The following is a 12653-nucleotide window of genomic DNA, read 5'->3' as shown; positions in this document are numbered from 1 at the left end:
CAAAAGCCCAACGTCATGTTATTGTTATTATTATAATTCTGTTTCAGTTCAGTTTAAGGATGCGTGTGTCCCACTCAATCAGGGTTCCTACACATATTTGCAGAGTCAAATTATGTAAAATGTCTATAATTACAATAAATATTACAACATGTAGCAGCAGAGTTTTCATGCCATACCTGTTGCAATGTCTTTGAGCCAGATACAGCAGTCTTTTCAGCCCTGTGTAGTCTAAATGCATTCTTTTAGGTTGAGTGAAAGACATAAACAAGGTTTTGAGGATCTTTGTTAATTGCCCATGAAGTTTTCTTTCACTGTGGCCAATCCTGATAAGCACTGTTTTAAGTTCTATGACATTGCATGCTATCCAACCCTGCAAGCAGGCCTCTCACATCTGAAATAGTTGTGGTGGTTCCAAAACAAAGAGCGTGAATTCCAAATTCAGGTAATTGATCATTTATTATTTTTACACAGAAAAGGGAAAAAGGATATTATCCAGTGAAAATAAAAAAAAGTAAGCAATTAGCACATGAGCGTAAGAGACATACATGCCAAAGCAAATAAATAACACATTCAAGCATTTCCTCACACACTATAGCACTATATGTGGTGAGACAGGCCACACCCAGTCCCACTACTCCCCTGCTAATCTCTCAAACTCAAAATGTTGGAAACCTGGCAAGTACGTACAAGACCTGTAGGAAGACCAGTTGGGTCATGATGTGCTTTAATTAAATCAGTTGTTCCAAATATGGGAGTCTCTACAAGATTATAAACCAAAGATGCTAAAAATGATTGTCAGTTAACATCAGTAGTAGGGATCATGATAAAAGCAAATCAGCAGCAGACAGCCAATGTTTGGATTTACTTTAGCCCTACAGCCCAAAACACATGCCTATGGCAAATAAGACGGCCACTGGAAAATACAGCTGTCTATTTTTCAAAGGCAAAACAACAATTTTGACGTGACTGGGCTCAGAATAGGCTAAACTATTAGACTATTGCCACAAATCAAAAGATCCTGCACACTGTGCATAGGCATGCTACAAACAGTGGTAGTATTGTTGGAATGCACAGGAAATTTGTCAAAAACCACAAGGCTGACAGAAGTCAATAGCAGCGTCCTGCCATAATAATATTTATACACCATTGCAATATCTTTCTCCTTTATACCACGTGCGGGATGGCAATGGCCATGTTCAATGTTTACTGCCCCAAAGTAACATAAAGTAACCATAAACCTCCCCGGTGTCATTGAGAGTTCAGCTGCTGTTCTGATACGAAAAACAGGCTGAAGTGTACCTGTTACAAACCCCTGAAGGGCTTTCAGTTGATGAGGTGTTCTGCTTTGCTCAGCCATGAAACTAGTAAGCCTCATCTCAGAACATGACAGGCTGCGTCTGACTGCATATAAACACATTTCAGTTGTATGGAGCAGATTTTGGAGATCAGAGGTTATGAATTTGATATGAAGGGTTGTGATATTTCAGGTATGGTTGACATTTTTTGCACAGCCTTAACAGAGATCATTTAACTTCTCAGTTTTAATTTTTTTCTGTTTAGTGTAGTTATGTTGATACAGAACAGACCTCAGTTTATTATCTTGTGTCATCTACATTTCAAATGTATGAAAACAGGAAATCAGAAAATGTGAGATGGAGGCATCTCTTCAGGACACCGGCCTGTAATACGTTGACTGTGTTATACAGAGTTGAAGAGTAATTTTAATTAGCTTGCAATTAATTGCATATCGTAGCTGTAGAGATGTTTACACACACAAAAGGGATGCTTTCACACACACAAGTACATTGAGACACACAAATACGCACGAACACCCTCACAAACAAGCCAAGTATGTCTAAGCTTGTTTTTGTTGCTGTAGTTGACTTTCAAGTGTTTTTTTCCTCCTATCAAGTATTTTCTTTAAACTAGGTCCAAACAAACTTTGAAACAAAACTTTAAAAAAACAACACTGTTGTTATGTAGATTCAGCTGTCATTTTGTAAGATATTATCTTTGGTGTGTGAGAGTCTTTACTATCAAGTGTTGTCTGTCCTCCGTTAAAGATGCTAAAACCCAGTTAGAATGAGAACTGATTTTCTAAATGACTGATGTTGTTTCAACTTAGGTTGGTGTCTAAACAGATAAATTGTCCCATCTAGTGGTGAATTGGGAAACTAAATGATTCACGATCAAAGAGTCCAGTCTGCCCTCTGAAGAAAAGTTTTTTTTATAAATGAAATGCTTTGTGTTACAGCACAACAGTTGTTTAAAGGGGTCACAGACCAGTGATAAAGCTCCTGTAACTGCCTGAACAATGTTTGGCCTAAACGACCTGATTCTGTCAAAGCTGATCTCAGGCTTACTCATCAGAAACACCTTGAAAATCATTACATGACAAGCATTTTGTGTTCAAACACTGACTATTCCTCACCATCTTTTCAACTTACTCAACCCGTTTACTGCAAAGTAACCCCTAACCTTTATTGTGCCATGTCATATCACCCAAACAGCCTTTGACAGTTACAAAGTCTGCATACTGAGTCACTTCAGGCCTGCACACTCTGACTCTTTTGTACCTCAGGAACTGTGTCTGTGTCCTCCAAGTCTCATAACTTATTCAATTCATCATAACAACCTCAGGATATACTCTGAGTTTACTTTACAACAACAAATTTACTGCATAAAAAAATGCTAAGGATGTTTGAATATGTTGAGTGATGTGTTTGATCAGACATACGGTCATACAGTATGTCTCTGCATAATTTACTGCAGAACTGTTTGCAATATAAGGTGTCAAAAGATTTTGGTATAGCTCTTGATATTTTCTGCGCCAGTGACACCATCTGCTCCTCGATGTCCTTGTTATTTATCACAGTAATGCTGTTTCAAATTTCGCAGAAAACAGGTCAATACCAGTAATCCAGATGTTGGCTTCCCATGCTGTTATGCAAGCGTTTAATTCCAGGTTTCAGGAAAGAGCCTTTGTCATGGCAAGGAGAAAAGGTGAGTTCAAAAACTGAATATGATGCAAAGGTGGTCTGGTATGTGTCACCAACATTTACAGACATACACATAATATCCCTGTATACATGTAAACCCTTGTGAATATACATATCCTTACAGAGCATACTGTAGCTCTACATGAAGGTCATGCGAAATGTTCCAGAAAACACACCTGTATGTTTTGTCAGACACCTAGTTGCTCTGACCCTCACTGCCATTGGTCCTTCTTTATTCCTGGAGGCCATGACAAACCAATAGGAGTGAGTGTTGGCATATTCGGCCCGGGTGTTGCTGGTGGTGGAAAGTTTAAAAGAGAGTGTTGGTCCTGCTGTGCCTCAGCAGAAGCATCAATCAACATGATCCCCATTGTGCTGGCCTCAGTGCTCATTGCTAGCGGTAAGAACATCTGGCGTTCCCTAATTCTGTCTGTAATTGTTTGTGTGTGGTTGCAAATTTTGTGTGAGTGTGTAGGTGTGTGAGCCTATTACTACACAGGAAGCTAGCAATAAGCAATTCTTTATTGAAAAGAAAAATGATGCCTGATTAAGAATCAAAAGTAATTTAATTGTTGTCCTACCTCATAAACACTCTCTATCTTGTGTCCATCAAACTCATGTCTATCTCCTCCTTGTCCAGCCCTTGGGTGTGGCACCCCACCCATCGAGCCCCTGACTTCCCGTGTGGTCAATGGAGTAGATGCCAAGCCCCACAGCTGGTCCTGGCAGGTATGCAAATAACTACACATCTCTCAATGTTTTTAGATTTACTGGCAAACCTTTTGGGTTCCACATTTGTTTAATAGATTCCCGACCCAGGAAATTCTGTAATTAAATGTTGCTGTTAAATCTAAGTCAACAAACCATTTTACCCATCTATACTTCCGCAACCTGCCTCTTACTGTATCATTTATGTTGTCCTGTTTTGTGTCCAGATCTCTCTGCAGTATGAGAGGGACGGTGTGTGGAGGCACACATGTGGGGGAACTCTGATTGCTGCCAACTGGGTCATGACTGCTGCTCACTGCATCAAGTACGAACAGCAGAGGAACACACAAACACATACACAAAAACACAAATGCCGACCAATACAAGTCACATACTCAAAGATCTTCTGTAAAAATACTCTTCTTATTCTGCACCACACTACTTCCCTAATTATGCGCCCTAAACCCTACTTAACCCGAAAAGAAATTAAGATCAGACCTCCAATAGTTTCGGACTCAAATGTCACACCCAAGAAAATAAAGTACACTCAAGGTCATCTGGACCGATGCCTGGTTCAAATCCTCTTCATCATCTTGTCATCTCAAATACTCATCAATTGTAGCTCATCACATCACTCAGCTGTGGACTAAATCTTCTGTCTGGGTTAGCGTGGGCCTCAACAGTCTGCTCTCTCCCCACAGCTCCAAGTTGTCCTACAGGGTGTTCGTGGGCAAATACAACCTGGTGGAGGAAGAGGCAGGCTCCAAGGCCATCCTCCCCGAGAAGATTATTGTCCATGAAAAATGGAACCAGATCTTTGTGGCCTTCGGGTAAGACAAGCACCACCGTACAGTGCAAAGTGCAGTACATCATAATCTCATCTATTCTGTGTGGAGTTGACAAAGTGGGCTGAGGCTCTAATTCCATTTATTCACTTTGTTCCAGCACATACCTTTGACACAAGCTCTCCATCTTCATCCATCTCATATTTCTCCACAGACAATAAAAAGTGTTAGACAACATGAATATGAGTGGACCACTTTAACCATAGTATTGTACTCAAGTTAGCAGCTGGACTTTTTCCCCACTGGGAAATTAGAGAAATTGGTTGGCCATTGAGGTGATAAGTTTGAATGTACAATACAGAAATGATAACTCTGCCCCTCTTTCTGTCTTTCTTGCAGAAACGATATTGCCCTGATCAAGTTGTCAGAGTCTGTGACTTTGAGCGACCAGGTGCAGCTGGCATGTATCCCTGCTGCTGGCACTGTGCTGACCAACCTCTACCCCTGCTACATCACTGGATGGGGCAGGCTCTACAGTAAGTCTCTGTTGGTGGACGGCCAGGCTGTGTTCAGTGAGCGTGATCTTGGTTACCTGTGGAAACCACCAATGTGGGAAGGAAATCACTTGCCTGAGATTTTAGCTGAAACTTTTCTGGGGGTAGGATTACTCCTAAATTGAAAATGTGGGTCTGACTGTGAATTTGGCGCTGGGGGAAATGCTGTATAGCAGATTTGAAAGATGGCTAGTGAATGTGGATGATGGTACAGTAATAGACTCTGCCTGTGTGTTTTAGCCGGAGGCCCCATAGCTGATAAGCTGCAGCAGGCTTTGATGCCTGTGGCTGACCATGCTACCTGCTCCCAGCCTGACTGGTGGGGTATCGCTGTCAGGACTACCATGGTGTGTGCCGGTGGGGATGGAATCGTGGCTGGATGCAATGTAAGTGTGTATGTATGTGTGTGTTAAAGCAAATTTGAATTCAAATGCAATGGGTGCGTTCAAATAAAAATGTCCAAGGAATCATAGGGGAAACTTACACTCAAGTGTTGTCGAGCTGGAATGTGACAAGTGTTTCTTGTGTCCCCATTATACTTGGTGAAAGAAGGATACTGATTGTGATTCTCATAGTTGTTCCCAGTTCCCAAGCAGCTACACTAAATGCATAAAACATAAACCATCCTCCTCTCTCTCTCTGTGTCCAGGGCGACTCCGGTGGCCCTCTGAACTGTAAGAACACAGAGGGATCCTGGGAGGTCCATGGCATTGCCAGCTTTGTCTCTGGCCTTGGCTGCAACTATGAAAAGAAACCCACTGTCTTCACCAGAGTCTCAGCTTTCAATGAATGGATCGACCAGGTAAGAGAGACACACAAATGGATTTTAATTAATTTGTAAAGAAACACCTCCAGTTGGAGTACAGCAAAGACTGTTTACTTGTTTCAATATTCCTTTGATGAATGAATATTTGTGTTTTCAGGTGATGATGAACAACTGAAGAAGAGGAAGTGGCAATAAAAGATACCCAGCAAACTGTATTTTTGTGTGTGTGTGTGTGTGTGTTTGGATACCAACCAGCTTTATCGGACTATCACTTCTGATAAACCCCCATCCAGATGAATAGTGAATGAATCCTAAAGGTTATAAAGCCACATTTATTGATACTGTGCCATTCCATGTGGCTGGCTAAAAAAAGAAACAATGTCAACAAATATCCAGCAGGTGTCCTCATACACTCATGATAGGAAATTGGTTCTGACAGCTTTCCAAATTGGAGTACTGTGCAGAATGACCAATGTTTCTGCCTGCAAATACAGCCCCAACAAACGTGCTACACTGTGAATAGCTTACATAAAACAAGCAGGTGATTCAAACTAAATTGTCGCAACATGTCAAATAGCACCAAGTAGCATATTGGATTATTAGAGTAAACGGTGCGTGCTGTTACAAAATAGACACTTCATATGAAATATGAATCTAATATCACAGCTGGAAACTGACCTGGTTTGTCCCTGTGCTCTCTCAACGGGAGGGATTTATGAAAACCTTTCTACTGGGGAATCTATCTTTCCTCATGATAACACCGCTCTGAAAAAAATGAGAAGACCTCATCTCATCCCAGCAAGGGAAAAAAATGACAGAAATGTTAATCTCCACTTTTCCATTCAAACCTTAGTTATTTTCAGAGCGTTCAAGAGAGAGTAGAGGGGAAATTAAGAAAGAAATTAAATTGCCTCTCTCTCAGTATTTTTTTTATTTCTGTCACATTTGCAAGATTCTCACACAGACACACACCCTGATGAGTTTTGACGGGCTAATGGAGGTGTGCAAGCGTCCTCACTGACATGTGAGGCAGTGATCAGACATGACATGTCCTGCAAGAGGAAGTGATAATCACTGTGTGTGTGTGTGTGTGTGTGTGTGTGTGTGTGTGTGTGTGTGTGTGTGTGTGTGTGTGTGTGTGTGTGTGTGTGTGTGTGTGTGTGTGTGTGTGTGTGTGTGTGTGTGTGTGTGTGTATGCGTCTATTAAGAGCAGACAGAGGGAGACACAGGGAGTTTTCATCGTGTGTCTGTGATTCTCTCAGGCTACATGTGAGAGCATTTCTATGATATGATGAATCCTTTGAAGCATATTCTCTGGAGTGTCAGCCTGTGATCAGTGATAACTATCCCATCTAAACTCATGAAGCTCCACGGATAATATCTGTTTACATATGAAATGCATCCTGAAAAATAAGTCTATATCATTTACAATCACTTTTGCATTGTTACAGTGCACAGTAATGATGGTGTAGCGCTGTATTAATATTGAATGATTTAATACTGAGTGCAGTAATTCATCAAAATTTTATAAAATAACTGCAATTGTTTTTTTATTAATACCTTAAATGTGTCCGACTCATGACATCACCCCGTCCTGGTTTTAATTAAATAACGTTAGTGAGTATATATAAAGCTAGGATCATCTAGCACTTATAAAATTGTCAGTCACTACATTATTTTATACTTAAAACACTGTACTTCTTAAAGTATTGGTAATATATGCACCAGTGCAGCACTTTAACTGTTCTCTGGATCTGTTCCCCTCCAATACGTTTGTCTGAAGCCAGTGGCGAGGGGGAAAATGAGGCCTCAAAAGAATGCTTTGTCTCTGCCCTAACTTTGTAGGTCAGGGTGCCCCCCCACACACACACACACACACACACACACACACACACACACACACACACACACACACACACACACACACACACACACACACACACACACACACACAAAGAGAGGGTGACAGAGAGAGCCGGGCAGAATCCTCCAGGGCCACCCTGCTGTTGTGCTGAATACCAATAAGGAAAAGAGGAGGCAACAAGTTCTTTATGCAGCTGCTATTCAACTTCGTGCAACTTGTTTCAAGTGAACTAAGCATTTAAGAGGGTGTGTTATTGAATGCACCTCTGCCTGTGTCCAAAGTACAATTGTTTAGTTTATATTGTTGGTATATGAGTGAACCCTGCATCTCCTTTCTCCTTGCTTTCATTTTCTACTTCCTTATTTGTCCAGGCTTTGTTTTTTTTTTTTTTTGCATATTGTTACATCTTTTTACTGCACTTGCACTGACTGGTTGGGTTATTGCAACTACCTTTTGTGCAAAAGTGTTGATCGTGTGATCTTCACAGAGGTGTGAGAGGACAAGCCCTTGATGGGATGTTCCCGGAGCGTCTTTGTATAAATAGCTCAGTGGTAACAGAGTAGGAGAGGGAGAGGAAGGAGGGAGGGATGGAGGAGGAGGGACTGGGTGGATGATGAGCAGCCACACTGACAGCAGCATCTCCGCTCCGCCGGTCAGCAGTCACTGGGAACCGGGCAGGACTCCGCCAGCCTGACTGCATTAACAGTCCGGTGCTGTGCAGCCATTCCGCCAAACGGTCAGGAAGAGTTGGGTGACCTAGTTCCAAGAAAACTTTCCGCCTCACAAACAATAAGTGGAAGATCGGTGTCCATTTTGAACATTTTATATGGACGCGTTTGGCCAGAAACGCATGGACAGCAGACACTGGAGCACTGGAGGGAAGGAGCAGGTAGGCTGGTGGGATGTGGATGTGCTACTGCAAGCAGGCTGCAAACAACAAGCAAAATATTACAATGTAAACAAATGACATGTTTTTGAGTTTTTCTCACTTTATCTTAAGTCCACACAAAAGTAATTTGCAAAATGTTTTTTGAAAATGACATTGTTGGATGTTTTCTGTCATATAGTAACAAGACAGTAGTGCATTCATTGCCTTCCTAGAGTTCTGCTTAAACGTTATTGAAAGTATTTCAAAAGAATAGCCAATATATAATACTAAATATCCACAATTAAAACAGTAATAGACCAGTGTAGCACAACCAATCATTTAATGTCTGACTATGCCCTTCTACCTATGTTATAAATAGTGTCACTGTCAGCACTAAACAATGTTGATTCCCCCGACTTCATAGTCAAGTTGCAGGCGATCCAGCAGGTTATAGGAATAGGAAGGGAGGCAGTTCAGTCACATGAGACCGAGGCCACTCAGTCTCACAGTCCACAGCAAGGTGATGCATTATGCACAAGCATTGGCCTGTTTTCCATGTGGTCACTGCAAGCACAAATTTGTGAGTGTGGTTGTGTGCCCGTGTGGTTGTATGCCCGTGTGCAGGACCAATTTGTCCGCCTCTGTGGCAAGCAGCCTTTTGTGCATGTAGACTATATTTGCATGCATTTGAATTAAATTGTTTGCATTTGTAAACAAAAGGCCTTTATGTCAATCAATGGCATCATTCACAGACCAACGCATGCTTCTGCCAGTGCTGTATTTTGCTGTTGCATGACACCAGTAACTATTTCCTGCTACAGCTAGAGAGCAGAGAGCCATTGAGCAACAGATAGACTGTAGTTATCTGTTTATTGATTGTAGCCTCAGTGTGTTGATGTGTTTTTGGATGTTTGTGTGTGGCAACCAGTCATGTGCTGTTCTGATATTTGAACCTTTGAATCTACCAAAACAAACATTCAATCAATTAAACTTCTGAAACTTACTTAAACTGAAAATAAACTCACTGAAACATTATTTTACCGATGCAGTGTTGTGCCATTGGGTCTCTTCAAATTTGGCCAAATCCAAATGCATAAAGAAAAGCAATCCTCTTTTGGAATTATATTAGGACCCTAACACATTTGCTCTCCTCCAGTGTGGTCAACAGCTAAAACAGAGCTATCTCGTATTCAGAGCAAATTCAATTTATCTTGCAATTGAAAACAAATTGTCCTTGTAGTCATTAAAACATGAACCGTAATCATGTACTCTGGGAAGTACAAGTTATGAAATATAATTGTTGGTAATGAATAACTGGTGCGACTGCTGTGTTGTCTTGTTACATGCACCACTGACTGTCTGAAATCAATATGAGCATGCAAACAGCCCTCATTGCTCACACTCATTTCTCTACCACACACACAAAATCACACATACACATGCAGACTCTTCCCTGTCACATCTCTTTGTCATCTAATAGCCTACACATTCCTCGCTTTTGCTCTAATTGAAATTGTAAACTGGATATGCTACATTTAGTGTCACCTGACTTTCGCAGAAAAAGTTCCTCAGGATGTTTTGGAAATATTCTGCAAAGCAGCGAGGGCAGTTTTATTGACAGTAATCCCTGTTAGAGATTATGAGGGTTCCTTCCCCACAGTGATGCCCCCAGCGTCCTGAGACGGACCCATCTGGTTCAAACTGAAAATGACTTTTTGCATTGGAGAGCAGATCAAATGCATCACTGTCACCTACTCTGACTTGGAGCTATCCATCTTTATTTGGCTTGGTCATAAAATGCCTATAAAGGGAAGGATAACTTTGAAATGAGTTCTCAACAGCAGGCTTGGACTGTTGCAGTATTGCCCTCAGTTGGAGAGAGGAGGAAATATGTGGTCTCATTAGAAATGCATTAGAAGGAAGGGAGCGAGATATAGAAGCAAGGAGATGAGCTCAAGTTTTTATCTGTTAAACTCTGAGAGGTAAAAATATTCACATTCTCCAACTCTGGTTTGAACCGACTTCTCTCCCTCCCGTCAGTCAGTCTCTCTCTCTCTCTCTCTCTCTCTCTCTCTCTCTCTCTCTCTCTCTCTCTCACACACACACACACACACACACACACACACACACACACACACACACACACACACACACACACACACACACACACACACACACACACACACACACACCAGCACACCTCAGTGACCCATTTAATATCAGCAACAAAACTGGCAACTATATTCCCAAACGTTCTTCCTGAAAACACATTACTGCTGAAACTCATTCAAAATAATTCAGCGAGGAAAACTGCTTACTGGAACCTTCTTTATCAGTTTAATAACTTCATCACTCTCTGCCCGTGTAAAGGGAACAAAACTAAAAAAAGGATGTTTTAACACAGCACTGCAGCTGAAAGGCACTTCCTTGTCCTTTAATACTATCCTATCATCCAAAGATTATTATACACAACAAAAGAATAATTTTTTGCACCTGCCTGACACTTTTTTCATACAGTAGAAGTACTGAGATATTATAATACATTCCATTGGGAAGCTTTATAAGACATCCTCATAATGCGCTTATTGCCTCTCAAAGAATCGCAAGAATAAAACCCTCATGCAAAGAAAAGCACAAGAATAGGCAGGTTGTTCCATATGTGTAGCATCTGCAGAGATAATGCTACCTTGGCCTGGTGACTACCTTGTCAGGGAGAAAATAATCTTTACTGTGCTGACCTCATAGTAGACTCAGCTTGTGCACGTGACAGGCAGGTTAACTGTTAAGAATGCCAATATCTGTGTGTGTGTGTGTGTGTGTGTGTGTGTGTGTGTGTGTGTGTGTGTGTGTGTGTGTGTGTGTGTGTGTGTGTGTGTGTGTGTGTGTGTGTGTGTACAGTGCATGTTCGCTTATGCAGTGAAAAAATCTTGTGATGGGTTTTCTTTCCTTTCAGGGAGAATCTGTGGAGTTGAAGTGACTGACCTGGCACCAGTTGCAGACCTCAGACCCATCTCTGTGGGATGTGTCCATAATGAGTCTGGAGGCTACAGTTCAGTCGACCATGGAGCATGATCTGAGGATGGGCCTGTCTGTGTGGGCTATTATAGCCATCGTTTGTAACTCTGTGGTGGGTGTCCTCATCCTCATCCTCTTCGTCATCCTCTACAAGGCCTGCAAGGTGGCTTCACATCAAGATAAAGTGCTAGTTTTCACAGCAATGCCGGAGAAGAAGAAGATGCCTGAAAATAAATACCTGCTGACAGCAGCCTGAGCATGAAGGAGATAATTAAACTTTGTTCATCTCATAGAGACCAAAAGTTGAGTTTCAGAGTGTTGGGAGACGTAGGAGTGTAGCTGGACTCTGAGTGCTCTTCTGCATTTCTCTTTGGCCTCAACTACTCAACACTTATACTCATATGTACTACTGTTTTTTTTTTCACTCAGTAACTCCTTGTGTTTACATGAACGTACATTTTCAAATGTCTCTATCAGCCTCTCATCTACGCCATTCAGTGGAGCTCAGAGTGAGCTAACTGCATTAAGAGTTGTGGCAAGGCCAACAACAACAACAAGCAGGCCCAATCCTCTTATCTCTGCTGAGCGTCGCAGGGACTGTCCATCTGTCAGTTTGCTTTGCTCTATGCAGGCAGACCATGAGCTCCTCCTCTTCTTCAGCCTTTTTCATGCCTCCATCTCACACAACTGAGAAGATGTGGAGGAGAAACTGCAAAGACACAATGGATTGTATGGGGATATGTTGGGTTGATGGGGTTGGTTGAGAGTGACAATAACATGTTAGATGTAAAGAGAAGAAGTAGCTAACAAGCGGCTTGGTGTTTGCCAGCTGCATCACTAATAACGGAAATGACAGAGCTGCCAAAACCAAAAGCCTGAGTGTCAGGATGGAGAGAGATGCTGCTGGAGAAAGTGTGTGAGACTCACAACAGGGCAGAGAGGGAGACAGACGGAGAAAAAGATTTTTGGGAGGAATGATAAAGTTCAAGGGAAGAATCGAAGTGGGGATGCTTTGATGTTTTGTTTACAAAGAGGGAGCCCGAGGCCCCTGTTTGACAGACTCCCTGTTTGACACGCTAGCTTTCACCGATCCA

General features: G+C 41.8%; 1 protein-coding gene across 1 annotated transcript; it reads left to right on the top strand.

The window, feature by feature from the left end:
* Positions 1-3289: 3289 nt before the first annotated feature.
* Positions 3290-6046, top strand: ela3l (elastase 3 like). The gene is made up of 8 exons (XM_054610489.1): positions 3290-3399; positions 3640-3728; positions 3935-4032; positions 4409-4537; positions 4892-5028; positions 5287-5432; positions 5696-5848; positions 5970-6046. The coding sequence occupies exons 1-8, from the start codon at positions 3360-3362 to the stop codon at positions 5985-5987; spliced, it is 810 nt and encodes a 269-aa protein (XP_054466464.1). The 5' UTR covers positions 3290-3359; the 3' UTR covers positions 5988-6046.
* The last annotated feature ends 6607 nt before the right edge of the window (positions 6047-12653 follow it).

This window comes from Anoplopoma fimbria, chromosome 13, assembly GCF_027596085.1.
Source record: "Anoplopoma fimbria isolate UVic2021 breed Golden Eagle Sablefish chromosome 13, Afim_UVic_2022, whole genome shotgun sequence".
In the NCBI taxonomy this organism is placed as follows: Eukaryota; Metazoa; Chordata; class Actinopteri; order Perciformes; family Anoplopomatidae; genus Anoplopoma; species Anoplopoma fimbria.
The sequence above is the reverse complement of the archived record's forward strand: the minus strand, read 5'-3'. Positions and strand labels throughout refer to the sequence as shown.